This window comes from Tinamus guttatus, unplaced genomic scaffold (genome assembly GCF_059628265.1).
Source record: "Tinamus guttatus ecotype Peru unplaced genomic scaffold, ASM5962826v1 Tinamus_guttatus_pri_ptg000710l, whole genome shotgun sequence".
In the NCBI taxonomy this organism is placed as follows: domain Eukaryota; kingdom Metazoa; phylum Chordata; class Aves; order Tinamiformes; family Tinamidae; genus Tinamus; species Tinamus guttatus.
In genome coordinates this window covers 1,568,609-1,586,321 of record NW_028289244.1, presented here as the reverse complement: position 1 = coordinate 1,586,321, position 17,713 = coordinate 1,568,609, and the positions used below count along the sequence as shown (strand labels likewise).

Sequence of the window (17,713 nt, the reverse complement as noted above, 5' to 3'; positions counted from 1 at the left end):
CTGTCAGCACAAACACAGGGACACCAGAACAGGGAGGATTTGGCTGCAGAGCTTCGGGCAGGTGGCCCAGCAGAAAGGGCTCTTATATCTGCAAAATGCAAACTGGCCTCGTTCATCTACAGCCCTGCATCTCGATCCCTTATGCCACTGGAAAAGAAGGCACTAGGTTGATAGTAAAAAAGGTATAAATGGGGATATACAACAGGGCAATGGGGAGACTTCATTTATTTCCCAAATTCGGAGTGACCTTGTCACTCAAGTGGTGGAGCGAGGCAGAGTTAGGAAAGTCAGGTAAGGTCACCATGAGCAAGTGGAAATAAATGAGCTTCCTGAAGGGTATCTTCTGTTCCATGTCTTCCGTGCTGGCGGCACTAGGCTGTTAGCTCAGTGGTCGTGTATTTTAGGGCAGCTCATCGTCTCCTCTTAGACTGCATTTCTATCACATTTGAGAGTGACAGGCCCCAGTCTGCCCTTGAGCAGACTCAACGTGCATACGTACATTGTGTTTCCACCATAGGGGCTACGCTGGAGGAACAGCCTTAGGAGACAAGGAGTCCATTCCTGCTTCAGATATGTGATGTAACCTCAGCTAGGCAGCATCTTCCCCTGCTTCAGCTTTCCCTGTTCTCATAGCCCTGTGTTGCGGGATGAGGGCTGGGAGTTGCTCAGATGTTCTTGCCTGGGTCAACCAGGGCAGTGCTTGTGTGGAAAGTCACTGAAGGAAGGTACAAGACAGTGTTTTGTTGAGTCAGTTAGAGAGCCCACGCTCTTCCTGCTGATGGAGTATTGAACTTCAGGATTTGGTTAGAACGCACAGTTCTGCTGACAGGCTGCCTTTCAGAGGGCATGCAAAATCAACACCTGACCATCTGTAGTTATTTAAGATTCACCTATAACATTTTTTGTAATAGAAGTGTCGTTGCTAACCTTGATGTCCTGGACAAATTCCAGTGCCTCCCAGTATGGATTAGTCATCCTACATAAATTCTTCACATCCTCTTCTGTTAGGTAAAATACACCCTTGTGCATTTGTTGCATTTCTGGCCTCAGGAGCAAGGGTAGGTTTGCATCTTTCCCTGCAATTTATACCAATCTGTGAGCCTCAGTGAGATGATCCACATGGTCCTGGAGTCATCCCACTTCAGAGCCAACATCCTTCCAAGCCTGTGTTCACAAGAAACCATCCAAACACATTTTTCTGCAGCCACTGGTGTGACATCCAGGGTTCTTCCTGGGCCTGATATTGTGGAAAATGCAAATGCCAGGTATTAATGGGACATGGAGGAGGGAGGGCTCTCCTTCCTTTACCTTCCCATCTGTGTAGCCTTCCAGGAGATAAGCACACTGCTTCTTTAAATATGGAGCATCAGCTCTGATGAGCAGTTCCTACCCACGTGTAGTGCAGAGCAACGAATCTGGAAGGGAATGGATATAAGCAAGTTTCCACGCTGCTGAAGGCAGGAAAATGCATTAGAGAAGATCAGCATGAAATATTTCTGTGCTGCTTTGCCTGAAAATATTGGGGGACACGGATTTGCCTGGTTCAGTGTCCTTGATTTTTTCTCCTCCCTTCAATCACTGTTTTCTGTAACCTGGGAATAAAGGCTGCATTCTGTTCGTAAGGGACCGCTCCGCAGTGGTTTATGAGCGCTTTGTTTGCTCAAACATCACAAATACAGTACTGGGAATCATTAAGAGCCTTTTTCACAATATGTCCCTGACTTCAGTACTTCATCCTTGACATTTCTTGTATAAGCATTGTTCTTGATTTATATTGAGAGTTAATGATTTGCAGTGCCTGAAGTATAATGAAATAGCCGTGGCTTCAGAGGAGGGTTTAAAATTAAAGGCACAGCAGTGCTGGGGTTTGGGATGAGGAATAGAGGTATCCAGGCTGGTCCATCCTTGGTGCTTTCCTTGGGACCAACTGGCATGGTCCATAGGTCGGTGCAGTGCCTGGCTTGTTTTGGGAGGACTGCTGGAGGACAAGGACGCAGGACATAATTTCAGCCTTAAAAATTACAGGTGCTGATGCTGTGCTGCAGTTGGACCTGAGCCTGTGTACAGGGCCTGACCCTGCTCTGCTCTGGAGTTGTTTTCCAGCAAGGTCGTAGGGACTGTGATTTGACACAAGGTTTTTTCCTTCCTTGTGGCAGCGCTGGGGCCACTGCGGTTGCCTGAGCCAAACATTCAGCAGCAAATTCCAAGGTACTAGCAATGGACTTGATGAAAAGCGGGTAGAAAAATGAATTTCTTTTCCCAGTGTTATCCTTGCCAGGGCTGAAAGAATCTCCTGAAATCGCTCTCACTCCCACAAACGTTTGCATGTTGCCGTGTTGCTAATGGAGCCTTACTGTCAGGAAAGGAGAAAATTGTAGAGAAGATACAGGAATTAGATGTTTGGCAAGAGGTGATGCGTAGTTGTAGGGCTAACGAACAAGTTTTCCTGTCACCTGGTCCAAATGATGTAATTCAGCCAATGCTAAATCCTCCCACTGGGGATTAGTTGCTGCCAGGGCACACACTTGTGCAGCTGGGGCCTTTCCAAGCAGAGAAATCCCAAATACTTCATTTGTAACTGACTTAGGCACCTTGGGGAAAACATCTGAAACCAAAATAGAGGCACAAGATCCAATCACTCTAAACAAAACGTTGTCAAACCTTGTGTCTGGTGCTGCAGTGTTGAAGCTAAGTAAATAATAGCTCTATAAATTGCCATTAATTGTTCACCCAAGTTGATAATAATATAGTTGAGCCAATTAAATATGTAGGAGGTGAGAGATTGCTTTGAAGAAGTAAGCCACCAAGGACTGTACATCAATTAAAGTCCTGCCGCAAGCTTCTCGCCGCAGGTATGCATCCGATCTTCGTAATGGATGTCATGTTACATTTGTGAAGATCATTTAATTACCAAAGCCCTGATTTACACAACAGATAACATATACTGGCAGGCACCAGCCAACCACCGATTTTACTAATTCCATCCATTGGCTGCAAGTGTTCGGTTGGAAATTTTTTCGTTTTGCATTACTATGATGTGTGGTAGGTATGCTTGGATACCAGGCAAATGCAGTTTTTGTGTTTTTCCCATCACAGAGCTTTTACTTAGATAGTATTTAGATAAGATACTAGTAAAAGCAATTCACTGTGTGCAAGCAAACCAGCCAAAACTGGTTAATAATCCTGCTGACCCTAGATTGCCTGGAAAGGAGACCAGTTCAGCCACCATAGCCACGTTGGCTTCGAGAAACCAACACCCCCATGAAACACAAAACCTCAGTTTTGTGAAGATGCACATGGGGCACATGTGTCGGCTGAGTCCCTGACATTTTTACTATAAACTTTCTGTAAAGAAACATGCGTGGTTTTTTTTTTTTCATATTAAGGGTGATTTATTTCTTGGAGAAGCAGAGCATCTGGTTGATGATATTTATGTGATGAGCGCGGTGCCAAAGATCTTAAAAAGGAAGCTATTGCTAGGCTCTTGATTTGATGAATATTATTGTTGTTTGTAGCACTTGGCATATGGTGGCTATGCTGGCGAATAATTTCGCATTAAACAAGCTTTCATTTGATCGGCCATCCGCTCACTCGCTTCTGGACTGGGTTAAATTAAATAGATGTTCAAAGATTTTATTTGTAGGTAAGATAAAGACTTAGCCAACAAGAATTCATTGTATAAAGTGTGATGTGCATTCCTCGAATGTTCGGTTTATTGAGCTGATTTTAGTTTGTGATCTCTCAGTGTAAACAAGGTACATACCAGCAGCCCAAAAAAAGCAGTATTTAGCAATAGTGACCAAAATGGTGATAGCAAATAGCGATAGTAAAATGGTGATATCAAGGTTATGTTCTATTGGGATAGGAGAAATGTCTATTTTGCGTCCATAATCATCTCAGTAGGCAGGAGATAGTTGAATCTTACATGCGAAGAAGTAATAGGATGCAGATGGAGAAGCTGGAAAGCGGGATGAGCCCGGGACCCACTGAAGCTTGCAGATCCAGATCAGACCTAAGGTAAGGAAAACAAAATCTTGCTAAACTATTCTCCAAGTAAGTTCTGCTTGCTCTGTGCAAAAACAGTGTTTGCTAATAGACCTAAGAACCACAAGGCGTAACACGTGCTCATGCAGCCGGGCCAGACGGGCACTCACCGTCCCCCGTCTTCTGCTGTTGCATCACTTTGCTACCTGAGTGCTCTTCTAATGCGCGTGTTTTTATGTAGCCTCAGAGCTATAAGCCTGAAGGATAAAGAATAGCTTCTATAAATCATTTTGCTCTGAAGATTTAGAAGTTTGTGAATGCACACGGTGGCAGCTGACACACAAAGCATGAGCAGGCACGTTTGGTTTTGCCAGCATATCTTGCTTTTCAATATGTCTCTCAATATGATGGTGCAGATGATTTGTTTTTCCTTTTACCTTCAAGGAGGCATCTTTGGTCATCCTTATATTGCTGCAATTTCATTTTCTCCTGGCGGTAGATGAGTCTCTGTGCTCAGGAGTAATTTTAGTGCAATTAAATTTGTGTTATATGTGCGTTTTTATCTGCACAATTTGGAGGGTTATTGACGAGAACTGTGTTGGTATTGACTGCCTTGGTGCTGCTCAGAGGTTCTTGGCAGGTGCTTTGCCAACTCGAGTGTTTTTGAAATGCAGGATGTCCCCGGGTCCGGCTGTTGCGCTGCCCGGATGATCACTCCTTGAACCCACTGCCCCGTGGTCTGACTTGCCTTGATCGCCAAAGTAATTTACTTGGGCACTGCAGCACGTCCCACAAGCCATATGGGAGTTAGTCTCCTGGTGGTATTTCCATGTTAAACTCTAGGGGTTTATAGAGTTCCATAAAAATTCACTGCAGGGAGAAACTTGGCATGTTGCATCCTCCACCAGGAGCTATCTTCTTCTGGCTCCAATAGGCATAAATCAGTTCAGCTACTGTAATTCACAGAAATGGAAGAAAAAAAGAAGTTTGGTGATTTCATATGTTTTCTGGTCTTCTAAAACTCTGAACTATCAAGGTTTAAATACACATGGTAGTTGCCCTTAAAACTTTCCATTGCTTTGAAAGATGAACACTGAAGAGTTCACCATCTGGAAGCGAAGGAAGATCTGAAGGACGAGGACAAAGTTGTGAAACACTAGAAGAGGAGATGCTCTTGGTGCCTTTTACAAAAGGCAATGGTTGCTGTCTCAAGGGAGAGCTGCTTCCAAGAAATAAAAGGGGTTTTTTGGGGAGTTCAGGAGAAGATTTCACTGCTGCTCTCCTCTCGGTATTCTAATACAGGCAGAGGTGGAAATTAGAGTAAGTTAGAGTAAGTTGCTCCAGTTCTTAAGAATACCTGAGAAAAACACTGCTATAATTCTTAAGAGTTCTTAAGAAAAATCAACAAATCTTTTGAGTCAAGTGTTTTAATGGCAGGACTGCAAGAAGTAATTAAGTGAACCCATTAGTCCATTCGCAATTTTAGCTTTTAAATTAAGAACTTGACAGGAAAAACAGTGTGGCTGTTACAGTCTAGACAGGACACTGTTGACACAACATGGGAATATTTTATCAAAAATTAATCATATCAACATTGCTCTTCGAATCTGGGGGAAGTAGGAATTTAAAGTAAAAACAAATGCATTTATGTAAACTGCTCTCTAAAATAGACTACTTATGCTGATTTACATAATGAATCCATCACTTATCACCCTCAGGAGATTAGATAATTAAGCGCTGAACAACTTATATTTATTCATGTACTTTCCAGAGTGAATGAATTATCCCTTCCCGCACTAAGTGTCCTCCAGGAGGGCAGGATTGGGGTGGCACCGTGGCGAGCTGTGGCCGAGGCCCTGGGTCTGTGCCCATGAAGAAGCTGTGTTAGGTTAGAGGTCAATATCCATGGTGTATTAACAGCCCCGTTAGCCGGGTGAACGTGCTTGATCCAAATTCACAGGGGAAAGCAGGGCTTCTCCTCAACATCTGTATGGTTTTCTGAAGGAATCCTTGCCAGGAAGGATTAAGTTGAGTTTCCAATTGAGTTTCGTTCATAAGGAGAGTTGTAAGGAGAGTAAATACTCTCCATCTACCCCTCGTGAGAGCAGATACTCTCCTTATGGGAACACTCAACTCTCTGGTGCATCGTGAGGTGGGTACAGGTTGAAGATCCTATTCTATGAACACAACAGTATGGAAGAAAAGGAAGGGGGCATACAGTGTTTAATTGTTCCAAATTCTGCTTTTCTCATCTATTTAATCTAAATTTCATAACCACATGGACTGGAAGGAGAGGAGAGGTCACCCCATGGAGCACCGAGCCGGCCCAGCTGCCATGGGGACCTCGAGGCTCTGGACCCCCAAGGAGACACGTCCAGCCCTTGTGGTGCGAGAGCAGCCTGGGGCCTTCCTCACTAATGACCGAAAAGGGCAGTGGGTTCTATGGTCTTTCATCCAGCTAGAAATACGGTTGTGCCTTTTTATGACTCGGAAAACAGCATTGCTAATTTAGTGGCGAATTTACAATAAAATACTTCCTGAAGTAGCGCACCTAAGGATTTATAAATTACATTAATAATTTGAATTACAGCAGTTAGAAAATAAAGCTGAGGTATGAACATTCCTACTTAGCTTTAGGAATCATTTTATTATTCGCATTAATTAAGCCTGCAAGCTTCAGCTGAACACCACATTTTGGTGCCTCTTTTTCTAGGAAACAAAAGTCCAAAATGGTCCTCGCCTACCCCCCAAAAAAAAAACCAAAAAACAAACAAAAAATGTGCCCACTGATGCCTGGTAAGCAGAGGGAGATCTTAGCTCAGGGATCCCAGCACAAGTGCCCTGGCGATGCTCGGGATCCGGCTCCGGATGGGGTTTTCCCACAGATTATAAAGTCAGAGGAATCATCTTGATCATTTGCTGTGAACTGCTGCAGAGCTATAGGAACCCTCTGGGTTAATTAATTATGAACAATTTTAATCGTGTTCATTAACAACTCTGATGTTGTTAATTAATAACATAAATATTTTTAGCAACCCAGCTGGCTTTCCTGTGGTTCTTACTTGGCTTTCAGAAAAAGGAGTTTTCTTGGGGATTGATGGATGATCTTCCTGGACCCCGCGCAGGTCAGAAGACCATAAATACTTATAGGTCAGATTCACTTGTTGACCCTTAATAAGCAGCCACACGTGATAACGTGGCAACATTTCTTCTGGAGCCAGTCCTAAAAACAGCCGCTTTGGAGGCCAGTCAAGACATGCAGACCCAGATGATTTGTGTACTAATATTTTTCTTAATTCATTCATTTGGCCTATGAAATAGGGTGGAAATTAGACCGCATGGTATTTTGCAAATACCCTGGTGCTAATATGACTATTTGAAACATATTAGGTAGCGCTTCACAGATCCAGACCGACTGTGGGCTGCCCTTGATTCCTTTTGCCCCGGCACTAGTGAGCTGCCCCGTCTGCCCGCGCTGCGGCATCGCCACGTGCCGACGTTGTTCTTCAATTACCAAAACCTCGTGCTCCATGTCACCCTTAGAGATACGTCTCACATGTCACCGAGTCATCTTAAAAGCCACTAGCCACAGTCTGCTCGTATGTAAGGCGGTCTAAAATTACTCTCTGCGCTCCTTACAAAGCCAAATGCATCTCATTGAAATTATTGGAGAAAAAGGAAAATAATTATAAAAGTTATGTCCTCTTTTCCCTCTTATCCTTTATTGTTTTGATTTTCTTTTCAATGCTAACTCAAGCCAGTGCTGGAGAAACGTGCCATGTATTTCAGGCCGTCTTGCCCATGCTTCAGTTCAAAAATCAAATGTGTCTTTGTGCAGGAGCATTTGAATTTGGGTGCAAAAATCTGTTCTTGAGCCTTATTTTTAGAAGTGAACTCTCCATCTATTGCTTCAAACAAAGCTACATTTTGATTTATTGTATCCTCATAAAGAGCAAGTTACAGATTTTTTTTTAAAAAAGCGTCATCCTCCAAACTGAATCTAAGCAATTAAATCAGTTGTTCCTGATTATTTTTTAGTCAGGAACAATATACTTGGACAAGTGTAACCTCGATTAGAGGCAGTAGCAATGTATTAAAAAGTATATTTTCTTCAGATTTAAGTGAAGAGATCTAATTAATGATACTAAGCATTTTTTAAAATGCAAAATCTCTTCCTGCATAGAGCAAAGGCCCCAACATGCGCCGGGTAGATCATCTCTGTACCATGCAGAATCAATGAGTTTTTCTCCGTGGATGCTCATTCCAGGTTGCTCCCTGTAATGACCTCAATTATACATGTCTTCATTGTGAAATTATGATTGCCGTTGGCGGGCTGCAAATGACAGCAAAGAAAAGATTTTGCTGATAAAAGAGCCCAACAAGGAATACCTGCCGGCGGCGAGCTCGCGATGCGGCTGCTGCTCGGCACCTGCGGGGATAAGGCTGCAAAGGAGGAGGGAAGCACTAAACTGCTCTCGTTATTTTTATCAAGAAAAGGAACTAGTGAGACTTTGCATTCTCAGAGGTTTTGTAAAAACTAGACATGAGAACATGGGGATGGCTGTGGATGGATCAGGGTGATGCTCGGAGCCTCTGCAGGCACCGGGTGTGGGAGTGATGCGGGTTGTAGCTGTCCATACTCAAAGCTGCTGAGCTTGAATTTCCGAGGAAACATGGAATTGCTTGGTTTTAGGACCAAATTCTGTCTTGGTCTGTGGGCTATGAATGCTAGCTACATGTTCTCTCCCATTTTGTGCACAGGCTAAAGATCCTTTTACCTCCTAAATTTTTTTAAAAAGTGAAATGAATGGTTCAATACTTAATTTAGTGTGTTCTGCATAAAATCTTTATGGTGACTGGAATAATTTGTGCACATAACCCAAGGCACATCGGTGTGTCCGAGCTCCCTAACTTCAGTGCAAGACCTTGATAGCAATGAGAGATGATTCGAGGGGGACTAAAATCACCCAGGAAGTCCTGTGCTAATGGGAAGGTTTTCCAAGTCAGCATGCCAATAGCCAGATGTGCTCAAACACACAGCACAGAGGTGTTCAGAGAACACTCCGTGTTTTTATTGCTGGAGCAATCTGTGCTATTTGCATGTTAGCACCTAAAAAGTCGCCCCTTGAATTGATACAGTTCTTCCAAAAGTGGCAGCTATGCAAGGTGTCGTCTTAAGTAAAAAAAAAAAAAAAAAAGGTATTTTTCATTAATGTACTTACAAAATGTAGAACCACAGCCCCACTAGCTGTCATTTGGAGAGTGAGGAGAAATTTTAAATTTTCCTGCAACAAAAAATGTTGCTGAAGAGGGAGCTGGCGGGAGCCCAGCATGTCCCAGGCACTCAGAGCAGCTTGAGAAACCACACAGGGAATTAAAGAAAATAGCAGTGGGAAGGGAAGAGCAGATCTCCAGTAAATGCATGACCCTCTATTTCATTTCTCTTCAAGTAAAGATGGTCCCATTAGCCCTTCTCCATGCTACAAATTGTTGTAGTTATCCATTCTTTATCCTGACAAGTGTAACCCAAGTATTTTATTCAAAAGAGGAGCTTGTTTTTATGCAGAAAATATTGATGTTTTTGATACATTTGTGCTGTTTGCATGCTTACAATAGAGGTTATGGAAGAGGATGGCAGGATGTGGTATCCCTGTCCTCCAGAGCGTCCCTGCTGTGTCCCTGCTTGCTCCCACAGACGTTCCCGGGGCAGGGAGCAATGCCCTTTAGCAGTCCCAGCACACGGGACACGCAGTGTTGCATTGATCCTTGCACCCCTCAACCCATCCGTGTCTCCCATAGTCGGTACAATGTGTAGCACAGCAAATTCACCCCTTTTTACACAGAAGAATTACAAGGCACGAGCAGGTTTTGCACTGAAATATTCACGACAAGTCGATACCTGGATGCGTCGGAGTGAATCTTCTCAGGCTTCCGTGGGCTACCCACAGGCCTAACAGATGTGTTCCTCTAGAGATGCTGTACAATTTTGCTGTTACAGGACGTGGAGACAAATGGAAAATTATGTTTGAAAAAAAAAAAAAAGGATGCTTTTTTTATTATTTTTATTTAGTGCATTTGCACAGTGTAAACCAGAAAGAGTGCAAGATTTTCCCACCAAGGTTTTTAACTCATTAAGCAGAAGCACTCGAAGCGTTTAAATCTTCCTTACGCTTATAGCAAGGAGGTTTCAAGGCCTCCTTGTTTCAGAGGAAAAAAAAACACCCATGGGAGTGATAAAATTGTGACTGCTGCAATTTTGACAATGTGTCCTGATTGCCCTATTGCTTGCTCACCGTTGCTGAAATGCCTAATAATGACTTATCTGTGGTGACAGCAGTTCCAGCATCAAATGTCTTACCTATCTGTAGAACTGCACATGGCAAAATATGCAGACACATCTTTAGGAACAGTGGCCAGAGGAAAATGATGTGACACTGGTGTGGTTTCAAAGAAATAAAAAGGCCTGCTGCCTCAGGCGCTTTCTTTTTTCCTATGGCACATATAAATCGAAGTAACTGAATTTTTCGGTTTAAATAAAGTATAGGAAGGCGTCTCACTGCTTCGTTTAGAAGAACCTCTGTATCTCAGGTGCCATGTGTAGCCGCTTTTGGCAAAGGTGCTGGGAGTTTTCTTGTCTGGTGGCTTCCTGGTATTTGGAGCGTTTAAAATTAGGTTTATTTCTGTTTCAGCGGTTATATTCTTATCTTAATTCTGCTTTATCTGGAAGGAACCTGGCGGACGGTTGCGGCTTTGCAGAGGAGCTCGGCAGGAGCTTCTAGAGCCCCCAGGCAGGGTGTTTAAAAGAGGAAAGCCCTGGTGCATCCTCACTTTGGATCCTGCCACCCTGTTTGCTAGGAACGATCTATGGAGCTGGCAATAGCTGCTGCGTTTGCTGTGTCTCCCGCTCTGCCTTCCCGCTAAGGGAATATCCACCCGCTTGCAAATTCCTCCGGAGTTATCCCTGGCGCTGGGCGGGCAGGAGGAGCGCGGGTGGTGATGCCGTCTGCTTGGTTGCCTTTTGCAGAGGTGGTTCAGCTCAGCCTGCCAGAGGAGCAGAGGGTCAGCGTGAGCACCATCACCGTCGGCCTGAGCACCGTGCTCACGTGCGGCATCCGCGGGGCCCTGCGGCCGCCCATCATCTGGAAGCGCAACGGAGTCGTCCTCAACTTCCTCGACTTGGAAGACATCAACGTGAGTCCCGAATCAGCCCGGGGATTTTCCGCTTTAGGGTGCTGGTGGGTGTAAGGGAAGGGTTTTATTTCCTTGTTGCTGTGGAAAATGGAAGCTGGCATGATGTTCTGTTTTTATATGAAATTGTCTTAAAAAATGAAAGTGGAGTAGCGTAGGCAGCTGAGAGCACAGCTGCTAGAGTATGGCATTAGGAAATCACGGCTCAGTGGGAAATAACCTGGCAATTACTGTGCACCAATACTTCATTCCTGGCTGCTCCCTGGGTCTGGGATCCCTGCAGCCCAGGATCCGCGGGGAGCCATCCTGGGAATCCCGGCAAAAATGAGCTGCACAAGCCTGTACTTCCCGGGTATCTTGTTCCCTGTACAGCAAAATGGGTTCATCCGGAGGATGAAACACTACACTTGTGGCTGACAATGCACTCTCTCCTGTATCTAAATCAAAAAAATAAGTTTTTTTCATATTTTTCCTATTTCACTTGCCTTTCAGCATCTTCTCATCTCATACCTTTCAGCTACTGGTTTTGATGAGCAGGTTTAAAAAAAGGATTATGCAACAGGGTGCAGCAGTCCCCTTGCAGGGGAGCTGGATCTGCAGCTTGAGGGGCTGAGTTGAGGTGTGAGTCATAGTTTGCAGTAAAGACAATACTTAAATAATGGTGTAAACCTGCTCATTTATTTAATAACATTTGATTATGGAGAAAGCAGAAAGTAGTGTACAGAAAATATGGTCTGTATTTCATTTCTCTTTGCATTAAAGTACCCAGTAAATCAGGTTTTATTTTAATTACACTACAGCAAGAGTTGATTTATATTTTTGTTCAGCTCTCGTTAATTTGATACCCACTCAGTTCTGCGTTGTTACAGTTGATAATATAGCTCCCTAAACTCTTGTCTATCCAGGATTGCTGAGATGTGAAAAATCTTTGTTCCACTCTTCTGCATTAATGCATGAAAATTACAGCATACGAGACAGGCACGTTACCCTGCAACGCAGCTCCTTGTTGTTGTTGACTACACTGCAGTAAGAGAATTGTGTGCGCTGTATATAGGTGGTTAATGTACACACAAAATGTGTAACCGCAGCCATCTGAACAGTCTCGCCTTTCACCAAAGCAAGTATTACCCTTTCTGAACACAAATCGTTGCTGCTTGGAACATGGCATTGACAGGCAACCTGAATCCCACACACACCTGGCCCTAGTGCTGGCCTAGGAACATGAAGGAAACTCATGGACACCTGCCCAGACGGGATGCACAAAATCAGGTTTGCAGTGGGTACGTGGCACAACAAAGCACGTGTGATGCTCACACAACCACTCACTGCTTGTCCTGTGCAAATACTCCTTGTAAGAGATCAGTTTCTTGACACAGATTAAGTGCAGTAAGGATCACACATGCCATCAGTGCAACAGCCTCGGCAGCTTTGTGTGATGGGAGTCTAGGAGCAGCCTTGTCTTTTGCCAGTTCTATTCATTAGACAGATCTTGTATATATATTTTTAGACTAAGATTTGTTGTTGAGTCATAGACTGAGCTGTTTTTTACAGGTGAGATTCAACAGTTTGAAATCTAATTCTCAGATAATATGGAGGTTTAAATTAAAATTCTGTGCATTTGTATTACCTTCATGGCGTCTTGATGATCACATGAATCTTTAAAAGATATTGGAGGTTCACATGTGAACCGCACTTAAATTGATAGTCCTGGGACTGCAATACAAATGGGGACAGCACAGGGATCCAGTGCTTCATTTTGTAACTCTTACTGTTTTAATTTATTAGGAATAAATTTTGAGGCTCAGATGCCACTTACTGTCTCCTATAGCATGGCCCAAGTGAGTTTCTGATTTACTCACAAGTAATTCTGTTTTTTTTTGTTAATATTGTCATTAAATGTTAAGAGGAAGGGTTGTGTCCATACCCGTAAAGTGACTGGTTTCTCAGTACTCAAAGACACCTTAGACAGTCACATGCACGCGGACAGCAGATCCCTCTTGATCTGTTGGAACTTCTCCTCTTCATCATCTTCCCTCTACATCAGTGAGAAACGATATCAAAGGGGCACTTGGAGATTTTAACAAGGAAGAAAAACAGGATTTATTCCTCAACTTTAGTGTTCCATGTGTCTGTTTATGATCCCTCTCACCTTGTCATAAAACACCTGGTATTGCGCATCAACAGTATTTTAATCTAATAAACACCTCAGCACCTTTTCCATCTTTAATTAAAACTGTAAAGCTTTTTATGCTCCTTATACGTCACTGCCATCTGTATTCTCTTCTGCTTACCCCCGATGACCCATTCTGGAGACGATGAACTTTTCCCTTTCCTCTTTCACTGTGAGGAGCATGCAGGGCTGTGGAGCTTGGCTGTGTCCTATTGCTCTCCATCAGAGAAGGGATCTGGGGTGCTTGAAGCGCTTGCTGCTAGCAGGGGTGAAGGGATGGTCATCTGGAAGAGAGTGCAGAGCCATGATTTCTATGTGGAAACATTGCTGGAATTACTATCTCAATGCAAAGACAGCATTTTGGAAGACTGGGACAGGATTTCCAAATGCTGTTTTGCATTTGGAAGATGCAATAGCAAATCAGAAGTCCAATCTATTCCCTCGCCAGGTAAAGTCATTCTAAAAATCCATGCACAGGAGACATTGACCAAGTTAATCATCACAAGAAGTTCTCAGGATGGTGTTCTGGGTTTAATGTGGGTTTAATCAGCTGGATGTGCAAGCTTCATGTGCGTGGAGGATTGCAGCGTGGAGACACCTGAAAACCCAACCCAGCTGCACTGCTGGGCATGGGTGGCAGCAAACACCTCAAGGGTTCAGCCTCGGGTGGCTGCGCAAACTCGCCTTACACAGTATCTGTTTAAAGGCATTGGCAGCAGGGAAGTAAAGACGATGTGTTTCCTAATATACTTGAAGTCAGTTAATTAAATTACTTCAGTTTTCTTTTAGTATGCCTCAAGCAGAAACTCAATCGCATTTCTGCTTTTCACAATAAGGTTAGCAATTTTGCTAATTGGAAGTGCAACAGGAGATTAATTGCACCTTTTTAACTTGAAGAAAATCCTCGCTGCTCCTGGCGCAGTGGTAATCACATACGAACCTATAGGATATTCGCGCTCTTGGAAAAAGCCTCCTATTATATTTCAATTAAACTCTTTCTCTTCTAAAAGCTCATGCTTATTCAGGAAATCAGATGAAAATAGAAGCCCAATTCTGAGGAGAAAACAGAGTCCTAAAAAGTCACGAGTGCAGAAGAGCAAAGGCACCACAGCCGAGTCCTCCGCTGCCCCATTCTCCCCAGACACTTGGCAGAGCTATAACGAGGCCAAGGGTGGTTCCAGACTCATGCTGGAAGGAGCAAAAACAGTCAACAGAAACCTGCATAATTCTGCATTTACACAGAACTGAGAGCCTCAAGGTTATTACAATGCCTCGTTGTTTATGTGCTTTGTTTGAATCATTTTTTAAGCAGTATCTTGATAGGCAAGAAAGTATTAATCACTTTTCATTGCTCTTTTAATCAGAAGCTTTCATAAACGACATATTAAAATTTGTCTTATCTGTTAAGAACTCTGTTAATGAGTTGTCACATAGCTCTTACAAAAGAGCCATCTTAATGACACATGTAATTAAATGATTTCTCCTACAAACATTGAAGATTAATTTTTAGCATCAAAGTATTATTTTCCATAAATATCATTTATCCATAATAAGCACCTTCGCATCTATGCTGATAAAAAGTGATATCAGCTTTCCTCATGAAGAAAACAACTACAGTGAAACTGAAGCTGATGAGATTGTGATAATTATAAATGGATGTGTGATTACAAATTGGGAAGTGGTTAAAATGTATTGCTTTTCAAAATAATATATGTTTGTTCCCAGGAGCGTTCAGTATGTTTTCCCAAATGTCTAATTGCGAAGGCATTCCCCCACTGAAGTAACAAACTCCTTATGGAGTCAAATGTATTGATACAGCACTTACGCATACTGTTTCACATGCCTTTCCATCATCTCTACAGGTGCGTATGGAAATCTATAAACAGAATTTATAAATGAAAGTTTATTCTTCAAAAGCACAGCAAAAGCATGCAAACCACAGAAAGGAGAATATAAGCATAACCAAACAAATGTTACAGAAGAAAAGTAGATAGGAATTTGGTGGTTTACCAGGTATCATATGGGCAGCCAGAACATAAATTCTATCTTTCATTATTCACTTCACAGTAATCTGCACAGTTTAGCTCAAGTCTGGTTTAGGTCTTCAGCTCAAGAGCATGCTTTCCAGTACACATCATTAAAACAGAGGTTTCTACATTTCTGCTGATGCCAGGAGCAATAAAGTATACTTTCTGTAAAAAGAAGAAAAAAAAGCCCCGATGCAGGGACAGAGGCTCTCAAGTCGATTCCCTCCTGGTGGAAGGACACTGGGGAGTCCCAGCAGAGAAGCTTGAGTCCTTCACACCTAATTTAGTGCTTGTCCTTCTACTTGTTTGATGAAAAATCCATGATTGCCCCTAGAAAGCAGCATGCACCCAGGAGTTAACCCAACGCAGCGCATCATTTGTTTCCTGCTGTCTCTTATGTGCATCAGTTAGTTCATCTTGCAGAAAGCAAAGTCGGAAGTTTCCAGTGAGAAGTCCATGTGCTAAATTTTTGAATAAATGTCTCGAGCATTACTTTGCCAAAGACCTCCCTTTCCCAGCCTCATATATTTTCAGCTTTGCATTACAGTCTGTATTGCGTTCATCAACCAACTACTGCAAACAAATCCCTCACATTCCATATTTATTTTCTTTCTTAGCCTATTAGACCAACTGGCAGTTGGACTCCTTTGGGAAGCTCGTAAGCAAGATTGGTTCTGATAGCTTGAAACAGAGCTTATGGAATTAGAAGGGGCTCAGAGGGATGGCACATAGGATGGAGACCATGGAAAACCCTTTCCAGTATAAAATAGGGATTGCTGCTCCAGGGTCAGGCCACCCATGCTCAGAAATAGCCCTGCCTCAATTTGTGGGTCCAAAATACAGCGGCCCAAATACCCGTTCCTGAGAGCGGCTCCAGGAATGGACCATCGGAGCATCCCCTACTCGAGGACTCAGGTGAGGCAGTAGCCTCTTTCCTAGGTCAAGACTGAAGATTGAATTCCAGGATGACAGACAGAAAATTAAAGGAGTTTAATTTTGCACCATATAAACATGCGAGGACACAGATCACTTCTTAAATCAATTGCTCCTATTCCACATTCCTCTGTGTGCAGGGGAAAATTCATCTCCTTGTCTCCTTATTTACATACATATTTATATTTACGAATAACCATTTTCCATGAATAATTTTTGGAAACTAGTGCAAATGGCCTGCTTTTAAAATACGAGGCACTTGGATTAGATTTTCCATTAGAACAAGCTGTTTGAAGGAGATTCATTCCTGTTGATGTTTTTAATGTAGTTTCCACTGTTAAATAATAAAAAGGTCATGTGTTAATAACCCCACTTAATACCCTACTAATAGAAATGAGGCCATTAAAATGATCAAACCCTGTGCCTTCCTAGATGTTGCAGTAATGTGGTGATGTGAGTAAATTACAGGAAGTTGAGTATTTAAAGCTTTTTTTCTGTTTAAAATCAAAGTTTAAAAAATTGCACGGCCCCTACAGTATCTTAGGTCTTTGCAGGCTATAAAACTTGAGGTTAAGTGGAAAATTAATAGTTACTGTGTTTTCAGAATACAGAATCTCTCATTTTGCTATAATAGAGATCACAAAGCTTGTATGCGCTTGGTGTCTTCAGTGGAGTGTCTCATTTTTGGGTCATAGAGTGAAGTTTCTTGGAGATATTGCAAATGCAAAAAAACCTTCCCAAACATCATATTGTTGTTGACCTGGTCCTAAATGCACAGAAGGGTAGAAGGCTTCACCTTTCTAAACATCTCAAGTTTGGGAAGGAAAAATGTGACTCTTAAAAAGCATAGGGTATTCCTGTTTTGCTTGATTTTGAGAGGCATGTATGCCACAGTTTTCCTCATTGTACTGTGTCTGTAACTTTCTATATATAGAAGTAATCCATTCTTCCTTATTATAATTGCAGAACTGTTTAAAAGTCTGATTCTGTGTGTTTTAAGATTGAAACTTTTTTAGCTCACCAGCAGTCTCATGTTGTACTAAATTCTTTGAGCAGAATAACAAGAAAAGACAAATTAATACTCCATCAGGCTGTGTTTGCAATAGTTTTCTGGCATTTGCTTAAGGCTGAGTTTTTCTCCATGTAAATTACTAAAATGATAGCATGTATAAAACCAAGAACAAATAGTATTAATGAAGCATAAGTTCTCAGCATGTCTCTGGAAATGAATTATTGAAAGGACCAAAGAAAGTGATTTAAGAGGCCATGACTAATTTAGTTTTTATTATTTTGGTATGAATCACTCATGAATCTATTGTCAAAAAGATCAGAGACATTTGATTAGCGTGGAAAAATCATTCTCAAAGTGATAGCCATTGTTGTGGATTCTGCATAATAATAATCTCATTAA

General features: G+C 42.5%; 1 protein-coding gene across 2 annotated transcripts in view; it reads left to right on the top strand.

Annotated features, from left to right (window-relative positions):
- Positions 1-17,713, top strand: part of FSTL4 (follistatin like 4) — a 154,268-nt gene that overhangs the window by 110,016 nt on the left and 26,539 nt on the right. For both annotated transcript variants that reach the window (XM_088536941.1, XM_088536940.1), the window contains exon 6: positions 11,009-11,175. In XM_088536941.1, the coding sequence (XP_088393067.1) occupies positions 11,009-11,175 (167 nt within the window). The remainder of the gene's footprint in view (positions 1-11,008; positions 11,176-17,713) is intronic.